Consider the following 18,215-nt stretch of genomic DNA (forward strand, 5'->3'; position numbering starts at 1 on the left):
CAAGGCCCTGGGTTCGATCCTCAGCTAAAAAAAAAAAAAAAAGAAATATACTAATGTAACCTCTTCATGCTTAACCAGTTATGTATGACCCTGAAACTCCCCTTAGCTATGCTTAAAAAGAAGCCTGCACGCTCATCTCAAGGTTGTCTTCATTTTGTACAGGTGAACGACCCAAATTCACGATGGTATGATAAACGCTCTTTGCCCTTGCATACTATTTGAGTCTGGGGTCTTCCTTCAGTGTGTCCTCAGACCCCACAGCATCTACCCCCCAAGAGCAAGAATTACAGGTTTGTGCCACTTTGAAGTACCCGATCATTTAAAAATTTATTATCTCATATATGCATATGCTAGGAAATTTGATTCAAACAAACTTGGAAAACTCGGTTTAAAAATGTTTTATTTCATTAAAAAAAAAGTTTATTATGTACAAGACTCAGGTATATAGAAACTCAGCTTTAATCAGAAAATGAGACTAGTCATCGTATTCTACTGATGAATGTTTGTGACGCACACTCTTCAATATTAAGCATAAATTATTTTAACTATGCAGGGTAAGTTCTGAGTTCCACACCACACCTGCACATAAGACATTTGTCTAATTTTAAGATTGGTAATGCCAATGACAAGCTGCTGGTATTTATAAGTACAAATTTCATTATTACAAATATGTGATGATAACTAACAAAACAGAAATCCTTTAAAGGTCTTGTCCCATGTTTATACAGTTGCCATCTGAGGTCTTTTGCCAGTTCCCCTTCTGGTGGTTCCATTCTCAAAGCAGAGCAGTTAGGCATTGAGTTCTCTGTGTATCTCACCCATCTCCTTTATCTGCAATGAAAAGGAACATGCAAGAAAATGTAAGTAACTTTCAATTCTGTGTTCATTCAGAAAAGGGGTTTTTGTTTGTCGTCCCCCCCCCCCCGCCCCCCAAACAGAGTTTCCCTGCGTAGACCTAGACCTGGCCGTCCTTGAATTTGCTGTTGACCAGGTTGGCCTCGAACTCACAGAGATCCGCCTGCCTCTGCCTCCCGAGTGCTGGGATTAAAGGTGTGGGACACTACCACTCATCTTTAAGTTTTAAGACAAGAACTCACTAGGTAGCCCTGGCTGACCTGGAACTCAATATATATAGATCAGACTGGCCTTCAACTCAAGGTGATCCACCTGCCTCAGCCTCCTGAATGCTGGGATTTCAAGTGTTAGCCACCACACCTGACACAGTCTTTTATTTTACAAGTAAAGAAACTGAAGTACAGAATTAAGTGGCCTCCCAGACCAAAAGCCTTCCTTCCAGGCTGACAGAGACAACGAAGTTGACCACCACCATTGGTAAACATCTCACAAGAGATAAGCAAGGGGCCAGCATGTGACAGAGTGCTCGGTTAAAGCCTTAGGGACAGGTTTGCACTTTCCATTTTGCAGATAAGGAAGCATGGAGATGTACAGAAGTCCTGGCACTTGATTAGCTGATAAGTGGTCAAACTCAAATTTTACAGTTCTTCTAACACACTGCCGTTCTGCCCGAGTCTTACACTTCAATTCAGGGTCAGTCCTGTGCTAACTGAGCCAGATGAACGAGATCAAGCTACGGCACTGGGAGACACTTCAGAACTTTCTCGTTCTGTCAGATTATTAATTCTTCCTTTTATTTGTTGTTTTGAGACAGAGTCTCATGCAGCCTGGCCTGGTTCTTCCCCCATGGTTTTGACCTCCTACCACTACCTACCAGGTGCTGGAAACACAAGTGTGGGGCACCAACACTCTTTCCTGCTGTTGTCTGGAGGCAGGGTCTCACTCTAGTCCTGCCTGACCCAAACTCACAAGGATACCCCTGCTGGGCTTGAACTCACAGGGAATACTCCTAGCTCAAGTACTGAGATTACAAGTATGAAACAGCATGCCCCACCTCTCTCTTTTCTTTGTTATTTTCTTAGGAAGTGATACATACATGACTACAAATCAAGAGTCATACCAGAGTTGGTGAGTGTACATGCATAAACACTCATTATCCTCGGAGTTCAAGGACAAATTCAAAATTACCCATTTCCTCACTATCGTCTGTGACTAGTTAGCATCTAACAGATTTACTAGGTCAACTCAAGTTCATCTTAACTGATTTTTCTTCTTTTTTAGGTTTTTCGAGATAGAGATTCTCATTTCTGTGTGTGTAGTTGTCCTGGAACTCACTCTGTAGACCAGGCTAGCCTCGAACTCACAGAGATCTGCCTGCCTCTGCCTCCCAAGTGCTGGGATTAAAGGCGTGCCCAACCACCGCCCAGCGGCTCTGTGATTCTTATAAACTGGTAGAGACATAGGAAAACAGCAGTCATACTGAATTTCTTCAACACTGCTCCACTAGAATATGCCTCCACAAGACTCCAAATGCGTTGAAACTAAAGCAACAGGTTTGTATAGCACTTGTCTAGGAAGCAGAAAACAGTATGAAGTGGCCTGTCATGGAACTCAAAATTAGGGAAGTGCTCATCCCAAGACTTTCCCTAAGACTGCGTGAAGGATGTCGGTGAAAACGTCTTGTCAGTATCTAGGAAAGGGCAGTGAGTACTGGGAGTAAGACATTCAGCATAGCCCATTATCCACTTACCTCCGCCTTCTCATATTTTGTTGATTTCTTCCTTGTAGAAATAACCTGAAAGAAAAATGGTTACTCTTTTAGAAAATACTACTCAAACAAAAGTGGCCAAAATGAACATATGTGCTTCAAACACATGTAAGCACGCGTATTCAAATTTGGGGGTTCTAAAAACTGGTCATACAGTACCAATTCTTTGAAAAACTATATCAATACCGTAAGTACCCTCCTGGAGCAAAGGCTTCTAACTGAAAGCGGATAAAATGCCCCATATATGCATTTACCCATCCATTCTCCAGATAATGAACACTGAGATTGCTTCCTAGATTATTCAGATAACATCAATACATAACCCTGAATGTGTTTTTTGGTCTTTGGTTGGTTAGTTGGTTGGCTCTTCCGCAACAGGATCTCATTACGTAGCCCTGGCTGGCCTGGAATTCACTATGGAGACCAGCAGGCTGGCCTTGAACTCTGATCTCTCTCTTCGAGCGCTGGGATTGAAGGAGTGTGCTACCACAGTCAGTGAAGCTTTATTAAAAATTTCTACGCCGGGCGGTGGTGGCGCATGCCTTTAATCCCAGCACTCGGGAGGCAGAGCCAGGCGGATCTCTGTGAGTTCGAGGCCAGCCTGGGCTACCAAGTGAGTTCCAGGACAGGCGCAAAGCTACACAGAGAAACCCTGTCTCGAAAAAACCAAAAAAAAAACCAAAAAAAAAAAAAAAAAAAAATTTCTACTTTGGTTTCTGTGACAATTAGATTTCTGTTTGTTCTGGGTGTTTACTTGCCAACTGAAGTTCCTCTTCTACAAACCACCGATCCCTACTAATTACTAATCTTTAATTAGAGGGAGACGAGGCCCTGCTATGTAGCTTAGGCTAGCCTTGAACCTTGACGTCACAATCCTCCTGCCTCAGCCACCTTGCTGGAATTACAGGTACATGCCACCCTGTCTAGCTTTGTGGCATTCATTTCTATTTTGTGTGTGAGAGAGGTCGGATAACAACTCTCGGGTGTCAGTTCTCATTTGCCACCTTGTGAGATCAGGATTAAACAGTGACCAGGCCTGAGCAATGCTCTGCCCACGGCATGCTCTGCTGCCAATCCTTTTTGTAGGATCCCTCATCAACTTGGAAGAATTCTTTACATGTAATGCATAATAACCATTTCATTTTATGCATCATATACATTTCCCCAACTTATTTCTGTTTTGGTTGTTTTTTTCCCAGACAGGGTTTCTTGTGTAGCCCCAGCTATCCTGGAACTCACTCTGTAGACCAGGATGTCCTGGAACTCACAGAGATCCACCTGCCTCTGCCTCCAGAGTGCTGGGTTTAAAGGTGTGTGCCATCACACCCAGCCATTTCTTTCTTTTTTTTTTTTTTTTTTGGTTTTTCGAGACAGAGTTTCTCTGTGTAGCTTTGCGCCCTTCCTGGATCTCGCTCTGTAGACCAAGCTGGCCTCGAACTCACAGGGATCCACCTGGCTCTGCCTCCCGAGTGCTGGGATTAAAGGCGTGCGCCACCACTGCCCGGCTACACCCAGCCATTTCTATTCTTTTCCTTTGTAATATCTTTGCCATGAAAATGTGATTTTTTTTTTTTTTTTTTGTCTTTTGGTAAATACCTAAGCCAACCTCAATCCCCCTCCTCAGCCCCTTGAGAATGAGAACTACAGGTGGGAGCCACTAAGCCCAACCCAAAATGTTAAAAAGTTTAATGTTAGTTGGGCATAGAGGCACACTCCTAGAGTCCCAGAGAATGGGATGATCAGTGGAACCCAGGAATTCTATCCCAGCCTGGGTAGACTCCTGTCTGGAGAAACAAACAAACAAACAAACAAACAAACCAAAACAAGGGGCCGGAGACGACTCAGTGAGTAATGTACTTCTTACGCAAGCTTGAGGACCTGAGTTCTATCCCCAGGACCTCTGTAAAGAAGCCAGGTGTGGCTGTGTGTGCCTGCAAGCCTAGTGCTGGGAAATAGAGACTTAACAGATCCCCAGAGACTGAAATGCTGAGCTCCAAGTTAGGAGAGAAACCTTATCTCAAAAATTAAAAGATGGTTCAAGGCCAGCCTGGTCTACATAGTGAGTCCCAGGATAGCCAAACCTGTGTAGCGAGACCCTGTCTCAACAAGCCTAAATAAATAAAAATAATAAAATAAAAAAATGGGGAAGTACAGAGGAAGACTCCCAGTGTTGACTTCTGACCTCCATACATGAGGGTACTGAAGGGCAGTGTACCCACAAACCCTTTCACACACAGGCACACACCACGAACACCTCATCCTACCCCGCCCCCACACAAACACACACAGAGTAAAAACTGGTACTGCAGAGATGGTTCAGCAGCTACAGTAATTCCAGCACAGGCCACAGGCCTGGAGTTCGGATCCCCAGAACCCACAAAAATCCTGGGTGAGTGTGGAAACAGCCCTAAAGTTCTGGCCTTCGAAGGCAGAGATGAGATAGATCTCCAGGCTGAGCACAAGCTGGCTGGCCTGCCTCACTATATCAGCCTACTCTGGGATTGACGGAGAGAGCATGCCTTAGGAGTAAAGTAGAAAGCCACAGCATTAACCTTGGACCTCCATATGCACCGCATACAAGTGTATGGGCACTTGTACACACATATGTCCCCACACGTGAACACATACACTCAAGCATACCACACACACATGCATATAAGAAAATAATGCTGGGTCCAAAGTTGGTGGAACTGTCTGGTTAGGAAGGATTAGGAGGTGTGGACTTGAAGGAGGTGTGTCACTGGGCTTTGATGGTTCAGAAGCCTATGTCATCTCTCTCTCTCTCTCCCTCTCTCTCTCCCTCTGCCTTGTGATTGTAAGTTCTCAGCTACCACTCTTGCCTCCCTGCCGCCAGGCTCCCCACCAGGATGGGGAACTCTCTGAAACTCTGAGCAAGCGCCCCCAATAAACTCTTTCTCTTTATAAGTTGCCTTGGTCAGTGTTTTGTCCCACCAATAGAAAAGTAACAGTTGGGGACACTGAGCTAGCCCAGTGGTAAAGCGCTTCCCCACTATAAGAGGCCCTAAAATCTAATTCCTAGTACCACAAAGCTGAATTTATGTATTAATATATATCCCTTTATGGATTTTAAGTTTCTTGCATTACATGGTTTCTTTTACTGCAAAATATCAACGTTCCTTATACTAATTTCCATTGAGATTATCTCCTTCCAATCTATCCAATAATCCACCTGGAATTCATGTTTCAACACAATGGCCCAACACTTTTCATGCTCCCATGCCCTGACGTGCCTGTCCCATACAAGTGGGTAACATAGCCAGCCCCCATAGGGTAAAATAGGAATTCTGTCTGTCTTTTTCTCTTTCTTCTTCTTTTTTTAAGATTTATTTATTATGTATACACTGTTCTGCCTGTATACCAGAAGAGGGCACCAGACCTGAGCCACCATGTGGTTGCTGGGAATTGAACTCAGGACCTCTGGAGGAGCAGCCAGTGCTCTTAACCTCTGAGCCATCTCTCCAGCCCCAGTGTATCTTTCTTATCAGATGGGAACCAAGTGTGGTAACAATACTGAGCTGAAAATCACCATGCGCCTTCAAATCTATCTTTTTCTTTATCTAGGGCAGTGGGGCTTTTTACGATAACATCTTGCTGGCCTTAATGTCTCCCCCCTCAAGACTTTTATTTATTTTATTTTATGTACTTGTGTGCCTGGTGCCCAGTACCTGGTACCTAACCCTATGAAGATCAGAAGGAGTCAGATCCCTTGGAATTGAATTACAGACGGTTGTGAACTCCCATGTGAGTTCTGGGAACCAAATCCAGGTTGTCTCCAAGAGCAACAAGTGCTCTTAACCACTGAGCCATCTCTCCAGGCCCTAGCCTTAAAGTCTTGATCCTCCTGCCTCAGCTTCTCAAGGGCTTGGAATACACAACTATGTCATCATACCCCACTGAAATTGGTTTCTGAATTCTGATATACTGATGAGACCACCTGATGCCAAGCACCCTTACTTAAGGCCCTGGGAAAAAGTTCACTTCGGGCTGGAGAGATGGCTCAGAGGTTAAGAGCACCGACTGCTCTTCCAGAGGTCGTGAGTTCAATTCCCAGCACCCACATGGTGGCTCACAGCTATCTGTAATGAGATCTGGCAACCCTCTTCTGTATACATAATAAATAAATCTTAAAAAAAAAAAAAAAAGTTCACTTCTTTAGATCCCTAGTACCCCAGCCTTCGCCTCCCAATGCTGGGATTATGGGTACGGGCCGTTGTACCCAGTGCAAAGTTGCTATTTATTTAGAATCTCTGCTACATGTACTACTTTGGATTCTTTTCTTGCTCACTTAAGCTTTGTGTTGTTTGGGGCCAGGCGTAGCTCCGTGGTGTAGGGACAGCCAGGAAGGCTGCAGCCTGAGCTCAGCTCTCCAGCACCACCACAAACAGAAACAAGGGTCGTGTTGCCCAGCTCAGGAAACATTATGGGAGTTCTCTATTCTACTGTGTTCCGGCAGGAGCACTGAATTCCTTACAGAGAACTCATCTGCTGCTGGAAGGCCGCGGGGCCAGGCTGCGAGGTGTTCAGCTGGAAGCATCTTTCTTATGAGTAATCCTTTCTGACTTTAGAAAGTGACTATTTTGTAAAAAGGAACCTTCACTAACATTTTCAAACATGTATAGTTCTTGTGTTTGTTTCTTGTGATTTTTTTTTTTTTTTTTTGAGACAGGGTTTCTCTGGGTAGCCCTGGCTGCCCTGGAACTCCCTCTGTAGACCGGGCTGGCTCAAATGCAGCGATCCACCTGCCTCTGCCTCCTGAGTGCCGGGATTGAAGATGTGCGCCTCTCCCCTGACCCTCACCCCTCCACCCCTCCACCATAACTATGATTCTTAGCAATCCCCTTTAAGAAGACTTCCTCCAGTGAGCCCCAGCTCATTCTATACTCACCAGCACAACTACCCCTGCGATGATTGCTAATGCCACCACCACAATGACGGCAATGATACCGGCCGTGAGCCCCTGCATGGAGAACTCGGGTGGTTTTTCATCAACATAGTAAATGATGGTCTGCCCAGGGTCCAGCTCAAGCTGTTCTCCGTTTACTGTCAGGTCCATTTTCGAAGAATGGAACAAGGATTCCCCTTTCACCTACGATGGAGAGAAACAACGAATCAGCCATGGGCACCAATAATTACACACCAATTACATGCCAGAGGAAAAACCTGCCAAGAGTCTTTATGGTTTTAATGATAACAATCTGATCCAGTGAAATGTTACAATACTATTTATTACAGGAAAATGCCATACACACGAGTAGTAACGAAGCCATGTTCCTCTAGATTAGCAAATATCAACACACGGACAGTTCAGTCTCGTCGCTCTTTCTTCTATCCCTTCATCTCCCACACCCAAAGTACTCTAAAGCAAATCTCAGAGGAAAATGTCTCACTATAAGAAACACAAGTTTAGCCAGGTACTACGTCTTCCATTTGTAACCCTAGGGCTTAGGCTGAAGCAGGAGGCCTACCCTCTACCATGAATTCTAGGTCAACCTGGGCTACTGTAAGATTCTGTCAAAAAAAGAAAGAATAAGAAAAAACAGCAGGGCGGTGGTGGTGAACGTCTTTGATCCCAGCACTCGGGAGGCAGAACCAGGCGGATCTCTGTGAGTTCGAGGCCAGCCTGGTCTACAGATTGAGATCCAGGACAGGCACCAAAACTGCACAAAGAAACCTTGTCTGGAAAAACAAACAAACAAACAAAAAAAAAAAAAAAAGAAAGAAAGAAAGAAAGAAAGGAAGGAAGAAAGAGAGAAAGAAAGAAAACAAAAGAAAAAAATAAACAAAAACATATGCTTATAAAAAAATTGGTCTTGAACTCAGTCCTCCTGCCTCAGTCTCCAGAGTGCTAGGAAGACAGGTACCAGGATATAGTGTGCACTATACCTCTGGCCTTTACCTAAATGTTTTAAAAATGGAGACAGACTTGACATCTCAGCGATGAAGAGCATTGAAGAGGACTTTCGTTCAGTCTCAGCGCCCACAGCAGGCGGCTCACAAGCAACTGTAATCCAGGTCTCTGGGGTCCAACTGGCCTCTGGTCTCCAAAGGCACTTGCACCAGTGTGTACAATATGTACGTAGATACACACAGACACACAGAATTTAAAACATCAGTCACGGGCTGGAGAGATGGCTCAGAGGTTAGGAGCAGTGGCTGCTCTTCCAGAGGTCCTGAGTTCAATTCCCAGCAACCACATACATGGTGGCTCACAACCATCTGTAATGAAATCTGGTGTGAAGGTACACATGCAGGCAGAACACTGTGTACATAATAAATAAATAAATCTTAAAAAAAAAAAAAAAAAAAAAAAAAACATCAGTCACATGGAAACTGACTCCTAGCCATAGAAATTATTAGAATAATAGGCGGAGACCATATATACACCAATGTAGTAACTAGCCAAAGAGAAAATAAGAGTTCTAAGAGAAAGCTAGGTGGACACAGCTTAGCATAGGCAGTTTACCCAGCCTACTTGGGTACATACTGGGTTCAGTTCCTAACACAGCAAAGTTTAAAACAGAAGAGTCAGAGGGGCGAGAGGTTGGCAGAGTGCTTACCTAGCATGTGCAGGGTCCAGGGTTCAGTCCCCAGCATGACAGAAACTAGCCACAGTGTCACACACTTGTAATGCAGCACTTGGGACTATTACATCACAGACCCCTAGCTGCCCCTGCTCCCCCTAAGATACCAGGCATGGATTTTCAGCCACCTTGGGTTTCTACATCCCGTGCTAACTCAAACTGTGCTTCTCTGCTCACCTCTGCTGCTCCTCACAAAACAACTCTGATTGATGTCTGGACACACTCCCAAACTGGCTTGGAGCTCTGGCCAGGCTCCCCTGCCCCCAGGAAATTTATAAAAGGTTTCTTTCTGGCTCTCTGGCTCTTGAGTTGGTCTGCTCATGCCATGCCAGCCAGGGTAGATATCTCTATTCTTTTATTTTACGTTTTCTTTGTTTTAGATTTATTTTTTATTATTCTTCACTTCATTTCAGTTGACAGCTGCCTGATGTGTGCTCCCTGGGGATCAAATGCAGGTCCTTTGGAAAAACAGTACGTGCTCTTAACTGCTAAGCCGTCTCTCCAGCCCTACTTGACACCTAATGGTTTACAAAGTCTATGTATAATGTTCTCCTACCCCATGGCTTCCGGAATGATGCACCATCCCTCATAATGCTCTCCTACCTCATAGCCCAACCACAGGCCCCATGCTTGCACGGCCCCCTCTCCTTGGAAAGCTCATCTGTGGAAGGGTAATTTCACATCACCTCCTTTCCTGAAAGGCTACTTCTCTGTTTTTCTTACTAGAGCTCAGTACTTGGGAGACGGAGGCAGAAGCATCAGGAGTCCAAGGTCAGCTACACAGAGAGCTTGAGGCCTCAACTGTGTGAGAGCCTGTCTCAAAAAGGAACGTGGTGGCATATGTCTTTAACCCCAGTTCTCGGAAGGCAGAGGCCAGCAGATCTCTGTGAATACGACGAGAGCCTAGTCTATATATATCTTGAGTTCCAGGACAGCCAGGGCTATATAGAGAGATCCTATCTCAAAAAAACAAACAAACAACAAAATACTAAGCTTTAAAAAAAATATATGGTTTATACTTACATCTTTTTCAAAATAGTAAGCCACATCAGCTATGTCCACATCATCTTGAGTTTTTTGAGAAGAGTTTTGCATCAGATCAATAGTGATAATATTATTCTCATACTGGGGGAGGGGAGGAGTGAAAAATACAAATTAATACAATTAAAATATATGCAAACTTTGTTCAACAGTCGTCAGAATGTTCAGAAATTGATCTTCCATAATCTACATCCACCAGGAGCTCTTTCCATTAATGAATAATTAAATTTACCACTAGCAATTGAAAAAAGTCTTTGAGAGGTCTTCTATCTAAGAGAATAAAATAGCAATACAAACATTTTTTTTTAAAGAGTTAAAGCAAGGGCTAACTGGGTAGGATGATTAGCTGCGTAGGATGGTTAACTATCAATATGAACCAGAACAAGCCATCTAGTCACCTGAGAAGAGAGTCTTACTGAGGGACAGTCTAGATAGATTGGGTTGATCTACAGGCTGGTCGGTAGAGATTATCTTTATTTGGCACCTGGACTGAACAAAAGAGAGAGTGAGAGCTGGCCACGGCCTGCATGTATTTATTCTCTCTGCTCTTGACCATGGATGGGGCTAGCTGCCTAAGTTCCTGCAACCGTGCTTCCCCACAGTGATAACTCTAATCTGTGAGCTCAAACCAACCCTTTGGGGGCTGAAGACATGGCTCAGCAGTTAAAAGCACGTGTTGCCCTTGCAGAGGACAGGGGTTCAATTCCTAGCTACTAACCATCCATAACACCACCTCCGGGGGATCCAATGCCCTTTTGTGAACTTCTGGGGCACCAGGCAAATCCATGGCGCACATGGTACATGTACACACATGCAGGCAAAACACTCATACACGTAAAATAGACCTAAAAATGAAATAAATAAGCCCTTTCTCCCCTAACTGCTTTCCTCAGGGCAATGTGTCACAGTAACAGGAAAGGAAAGGAGGACACTGGGTAAGGACAGCCTAGGGCAGTATGTGCTGAAGAGATCACAGAGAGGCCCTCCAGGGTAAGAAGGGCGGGCGGCACAATTCAGGCCTCTTCAGAGATAGTACAGGTCCTCAAGGGCAGTTGAGGCTTTCAAAGTCTATGGAAGAAAACAACTTGGATTCCATATTAAGTGCCCAGGATTTAAACTGTTACTAAAATTCATTTGGCTACCATTAAAGAGCACTGGCTGTTTCATGCAGTGGTGGCTCACATCTTTGATCCCAGCAGAGGCAGGCGGATCTCGGAGTTCAAGGCCAGCCTCGTCTACAGAGTGAGTTCCAGGACAACCAGGGATACAGAGAAACCCTGTGTGAGGGACGGGGGAGTCACTGGCTATCACTTATGAACCATACTACCCTATCAACTTGCTGCTAAGGCTAGCTCATTTACTAAGAAACAAACCCAAACAAACAAACAAACAAACAACTTACCAGAACATTTTTGATAAATGCTGGATTCAGTTTGTATCGAGATGTGAATGTCTCCTGAAGTGCACTGCAAATAATTTAAAAGTATTGTTTAGAAAAAAAATTGTAACATACAATAATAGAATCTCTACTTTTTAGGTAGCTCAAGGACTGTTATTATTATTACTATTAAATTTGTTTTTTCTTTCGAGACAGGGTTTCTCCATGTAGTTTTTGGTGCCTGTCCTGGATCTTGCTCTGCAGACCAGGCTGGTCTCGAACTCACAGAGATCCACCTGGCTCTGCCTCCCGAGTGCTGGGATTAAAGAGCCACTACTGCCTGGTTATTTATTTATTTTTTTTAAGAGAGGGTCTCACTATGTATCTCTGGCTGACCTGGAACTTGCTATATAGGCCAGGCTGGCTTCAAACTCAAAACATCTGATTGTCTCTGCCTCTGGGATTAAAGGTATGCATCAGTGGCTAGGCTGTATAATTTGAATGTTATTTTGTAGCTATCATAGCAGTAAGTGGTTTAAGCCAGCATCAGTCATTTGGTCCTAGACCTGTCTAGTGTCAGTTTGATGAGAAGTAGAACAAGTTTACACAGTTCCCACGAATCTGCCAACAGATCATTCATAAATTCCAAAGGGGAAAATGGCAACTTTACAATGGAGAAACCTGGCAGACCTGGCTTGTAAAGGGACAAAGGACATCATGATTTCCTGACATGAGTACTGAGAAAGACACAAGATAACTTATGCAGTTTTCCTGTCAAGGTACACAATAACACCAGTATACATGTAATCACCATCAAGGTGCATAAACAATAGTATGTACGTGATTACCGTCAAGGTGCATAAGTACACGAGTACATATGTAATTACTTACGTTCTCAAACTCTGAAGGCTGTAGGGGCTTTCTCTTTCTTTGTGTTTCAGTTGGATGGCGATCCAGCTGTAAGACAAGATGGTACCGTGTATAACTCAGTCTTTTATGCTGTTTTCCAAAGAGGCAAGTATTCAAATTCCGAAACAGAACTAGAGCTAACAGAACAGGTAAAGTGTTGTGGTAAACAGACTTCACATATCCTTTACAGAGAACGCACCCAGAAGTAACCCCCTTTCTAACATTGACCTGCTGCTGACAATTACAACACACGAGGCCATCGAAGTCAAGGCTGAGCTGGCCATGCTGAGCCCTGTTCCAGAGAAAAGACAAAACGGACGGGCCCGGGGGTGCAGACTGTGTAATTGTGGAGGTCGGGCCTGGGGTGCAGACTGTGAAGGACGGGCCTGGGGTGCAGACCTGCACTGTGAAGGACGGGCCTGGGGTGCAGACCTGCACTGTGGAACTGTGGAGGCAGAGGCAGGAGATGACCCAGATTCGAGACAAGGCAAGATTCCAACGTGAAACCATTTCAGAAAGAGAAGGGGAGGGGTAGTGTGGCGGAGAGAGGGAGGGGGAGAGAGTTTGAGGGAGAGAGAGAGAGAGAGAGAGAGAGAGAGAGAGAGAGAGAGAGAGAACACAGAAACAGACAAAGAGAAACAATTGTCCACAAGGCGGCTCCAGAAGCCAGAGGTAACGAAGCGCAGGCTTTGGGCCTTACAACACCTTTCCAGTTTCTTGTGCCTTCTGCTAGTCTTTTCTGCTGAAGCAAAGCTTGAGTGCGGCTGTTTGTTTCCAGTAATCTCTCTCCTAACCCCTCCACCATGCTAGGGATGGACCCCCAGCTTCTCTACCCCTTCAGTCTCCAGCCCAAATAGCTCACTTTTAAGACGCAAAAAATGAGCAAATACAGTGTAAGTCATTCATAGTCACTTAACACAAATCCAACTTCAAAATGCAGGCCCGAGGTTACGGAAAACGGCGGGGGGTACACCACATTCCTGTAAAACCTGAGAGTCACCTGTCTACACCGGGACTTCACGAACCCGTTCTGGAAACGTAACGTCAAACCGAGAAACAACTACAAGCACCGTTCCACGTGCATAAGGGAAAACTTTAATTTAAAGTCACAGTCAGGCCAAAGATTATTTCATGCTTCCTTCCATTTTCTCACACTTAATTATTTGCCAAAGATAAGCTTCAGGAGTCAGATAATTTCCACAAAAATAACACAGTTGGACTAGAGCCAATAAAACTAACACAATTGGACTAGAGCCAATAAAACTAACACAATTGGATTAGGGCCAATAAAACTCAACTCAAAACCGGTGCCACCAGTTTTGAGGGATGGGACAGGATTACTTATCACTCCGTTCCCTTTCCCTCTCTCTGGCTTTGTTTTGAGAGGGGAATCTCAAATAGCCCAGAATAGCCTCAAACTCACTATGGAGACAAGGCTAGCCCTGAACTCCTCATCCTCCAGAGCGCGGGGCTCAGGGGTGTGCATTACCATGCCCAGCTCTTTCTAGCTTTTGAATTCCAAACCACAAAGTCCTGATCCATAGCAAAAGCTAAATTTAACTAGACAAACGTGAAGGGCGTGAAAACGGCAAGGGGAAAAACCACTCACTAGGTCCTCACTCGCTCGGAGCAGGTTATTTCTGTGTCCTTGTCTGTTCTTCGGACGCCCGCACTGTTCACGCACCAGCACGTGGTCGTGCCATTGCACTGCTTGGCTTTAAAGAGCCCTTGCTGATCGCACTCAGGATCGTATAGCCCGTCATTGTCCTGGATGGCGCCATCAGGTTTCTGCCTCCTCCCAGACTTACTGTGAGACATCTCCGCCTTCATCACCAGACATTTGGATGCCACTGAAAAGAAAATGTGACATCAAACTGAAAAAAGTAACCACCGCTTTCACGTGCACCGCGGAAAACTTGTTAATTTAACGTCGGAGTCCCAGGCCAAAGATTATTTCACGCTCCCTTCCACTTTTCCCACACTCAAATTACTTGCTGGAGATAAGAACCTCGAGCCAGATAATTTCCACAAAATAACACAGTGGGACTAGAGCCAATAAATTTCAACTCAAGGTGCTTCATTTAAAAAGTTTTATCAAGATCAAACTTCCAGGCAATAAGGATCTTTTACTCACGTTTGGAGCACACGACAGTATGCTGTGAACCATAGGACGTACACTGGCATTCATTTTTTTCATTCAAAAAACAGCCCGTCGCCAGCTTGTAGTTTTCACAGACACAGCCTAGAAAATTGTAAAAGTTCAGTTTAAAATGTAGCTACAACTGCCAACTCCTGCAGTCAATCATGCCTTTAGGAAACGGTCCTGGGTCAGGCAGTGCTGGCACACATCGTTAATCCCAGCACTCAGGAGGCAGAGGCAGGCGGATCTCTGAGTTCGAATCCAACCTGGTCTACAGAGTGAGTTGCAGGACGGCCAAAGGTACACAGAGAGACCCTGTCTCAAAACAAACAAGAGGAGGAAGAGGAAGAGGTGGACCTGGGATTGGTGAGATGAGATGGTTCAGCTGTTAAAGGGGCCTGCCGCCAAGCCTGATGACCAAGATCAAACCTCTAGACCCACATGGCGAAGAAAACTGTCAAACTGTCCTCTGACCTCCACACATGTGCCTTGTCACACAAATGTGACACACACACACACCCAAATAAATAATTCTGATGGTGGTGCGTTCTTTTAATCCCAGCACTCTGGAGGCAGAGGCAGGTGGATCTCTGTGAGTTCTAAGCCAGCCTGGTTGACACAGTGCGTTTCAGGACAGCCAGGACTGTGTAGGGAGGCCCTGCCTCAAAAATAAAATAAAATAAAAATCCAAAATAAATAAATAAATGGAAAAGATAAAATTAAAAAAAAAAAAAGAAGAAACATCAGCTGTAATATAAGTGCTTGAGTGTCTCATTCATCAGTTTGTGCCATTAGAGTGTCCAACCTGCTTGTTCCCACTTCCACTTTTCTATATTGCTTATTTTGGGGGGAGCAGAGTGAATTAAGATTTATTAAGGAGCCGGTGGTGGTGGTGGTGGTGGTGGCGGAGATGGTGGCACATGCCTTTAATCCCAGCACTCAGGAGGCAGGGGCAGGCGAATCTCTGTGAGTTTGAGGCCAGCCTGGGCTACAGAGCGAGATCCAGGATAGCCCGGCCTGTTACACAGAGAAACCCTGTCTCGAAAAACCAAAAAGATTTATTAAGGAAATGTGACTAAGAACTCCCCAGACTGGGAGGGGCCCTAAGGGAAGAATACTTGGGGGGTGGTACTGAGGATACAGCCTGGGGCCCCACTCTTGCTAGCTGAGCCCCTCCCAGTGAGCTACACCCTTGGCCTGTATTCCATTGTTGTTGAGATAGCCCGGGGTTGGTGCCAAACCCAAGATTCTCTTTCTTTTTAAATGTATTATATTTATCAACTTACTGGGCACAGGGGATCCCTGTGGTATGTGCATAGAGGTCAGAAGATAAACTTATAGAGTTCTTTCTCCCTTTCCATTACATGGTCCCGGGGATCAAACGCGGGTCATTAGACTTGGGGAATCTGTTCTCCCCTTCTACTTGTGGGGTCTGGGAATTTAATTCAGGAGCAACGCGACACACAGAGACATTTTAATGTCCCTGTCATTTAAAATAAATCTTTTTCCTTCTTCTCTCAGCACCCCGCCCCCGCCCCTTTCTGGAAGAGTCTAGTTCTGCAGCCCTGGCTCACGACCGCTCCCTCCAGCCTCAGCTTGCCAAGTGCTGGGCTTACTTACAACCGAGGCTCACTCTCCAGTGTCTTCCTCCTTTCCTGCTCTCACACCCTGGTCTGCTAGTTCCTTTATCTTTTCCCCAAGAGGTCAACAATTCCAATTCTGAGATCTAGGGTCCCTCCCGCCTTATCCCTCCCTCACCCAGTTTTCTTAAGGAATGCCTGCCTTGGGGGCCCAAAAGGTATCTGTTCAATCTTTTCTTCATTAAACGGGGTCTGGTAGCCCAGGCTGGACCCCAGTGCCACACCAGGCTGAAGATGACCTTGAACTGCCAAGCTTCTCCTTCCCCAGCGCTGGGGGTTCCAGGTACATGCCTGGCTTATGGGGTGTTAGGGAATCAAGCCCAGGGTTTGCTAGGCACTCTACATCCCAGCCCTCAATCTACAATTTAGCCCCAGGTTGAAGTTAGAAAAATACAAATTGACTAAACTGCATTACTTAAAGTGTCACTAACGAACATTGGCCAACCTCTGCTAGTAGAGAATGAAATCCTTCCCAGAAAACAAAAACTAAACTATGTTTAACTTAAAAAGTGAGGAAAAAACAAATTCTTTCCAGAGTGCTTTGTTCAGTTGTCTCCACCTCCAGACACGATTCTAGAAATAAATCAAACGTCACAGCAAACTCTACAGTAAGAACACCGAGGGTCAAACTCCATGTCCTTCTCTCTACAGATCGTACCGTCACCGTCTAAGTACAGTTCCCAAAGAATAAAGAGAGAAAAGGAGAGCAGCGCGGTGACTCAGGAGATAAAGGTCCCTGACCACCTGAGTTCGAGCCCCTGGACCGACGTGGTGGAAAAACTGACTCCCACAAGTTGTTTGACTTCATGCAAAAGCGCGCGCGCGCGCACACACACACACACACACACACACACACACACACACACACACACACACACAAGCCTAAAAGGAAGTGGAAAACTTCCTTTATGAACGTTGGATCACGATATAAATCTACTTGTTTTACGAAACCACAAATATGCACAATTTTAAACTAGGGAAGTCTTAAGAATGGAAAGATTACGGGATTTTTTTTAAAAGGTCCTGACAGTTTATCCTTGTATCTGCCCTCCCTACAATAACAAGGCATTAGTCACGATTCTTAGAAAAGCGAAAACACCTCCGGCAGGTAAGTCCCAGCAGGCCCGGCTCCGACGCGCAGGTGCATAGCGGCCTCTGGGGAGCAACCTGTCCCCTCCCGGGGCCCACATCCGGGGACCGTCGCAGGTACGGGGGTGGGGGGGTGGGGGGGGAGGAGGACTGGCGGGTCGCAGCGACAAAGGCCCGCGCTTTGGGACCTGGAGCCCCAAGTTGGAGCCTCTAGACCCCAGGCAGTGGCCGCTCCGCCACCCTGGCCCCACAGCTCCGCCGGGTACACCCCACCGCCGCCCGATCGGGGCGCACGTCCGACCCGAGCCGTCGGGTCCCGGGGTCCAGTCAACCAGCCCGACCCGACCCCACACCTCCGCTCCAGGTCCACGCCTCACCTTGCTGAGCCGCGGCCAGCGTCGCCGCGACTACCGCGAGCAGGAGCCCGAAGGCGAGGGCCCGGGGGAGCGCCATGCTGCGCGCGGAGCGGCGGGGACTCGCGGGGGCTGCGGCGAGGGACGGCTCCGGGGGACAGAGGTGCTGCGCAGCGGCCGAGGGACGGAGCGCTCTGGGCGCGCGGCGAGGCGGGGACCCACCTGCGGACTTGCAGCCCCGGGGCCCCGCCCCGCGGTGAGTCACCCGCCCCACACGCCCGCCCCACTTCCCCGCCTCCCTCTCCAGGTGAGAGCCGCCCCGGTGCTGCAGCAGGGGACGCGAGGCGGGGACTGGAGTCAGGCGGGGTACCCAGGGAGGACCGGATGTTGCGGACAGGATGACGAGACTGGACTTGAAAGCCGAAAGAGATACCAAGTCA

The 18,215-nt window shown here is 46.2% G+C and overlaps 1 protein-coding gene across 1 annotated transcript; it reads right to left on the reverse strand.

Annotated features, from left to right (window-relative positions):
* Positions 1-443: 443 nt before the first annotated feature.
* On the reverse strand, positions 444-17,926 carry Epcam (epithelial cell adhesion molecule). Its single transcript, XM_059248519.1, has 9 exons — positions 17,800-17,926; positions 14,688-14,795; positions 14,163-14,403; positions 12,536-12,601; positions 11,669-11,732; positions 10,249-10,350; positions 7,530-7,730; positions 2,606-2,650; positions 444-831 (listed from the first exon to the last, which is right to left on the reverse strand). The coding sequence occupies exons 1-9, from the start codon at positions 17,873-17,875 to the stop codon at positions 790-792; spliced, it is 945 nt and encodes a 314-aa protein (XP_059104502.1). The 5' UTR covers positions 17,876-17,926; the 3' UTR covers positions 444-789.
* Positions 17,927-18,215: the final 289 nt, after the last annotated feature.

This window comes from Peromyscus eremicus, chromosome 22, assembly GCF_949786415.1.
Source record: "Peromyscus eremicus chromosome 22, PerEre_H2_v1, whole genome shotgun sequence".
NCBI classification, from domain to species: Eukaryota; Metazoa; Chordata; class Mammalia; order Rodentia; family Cricetidae; genus Peromyscus; species Peromyscus eremicus.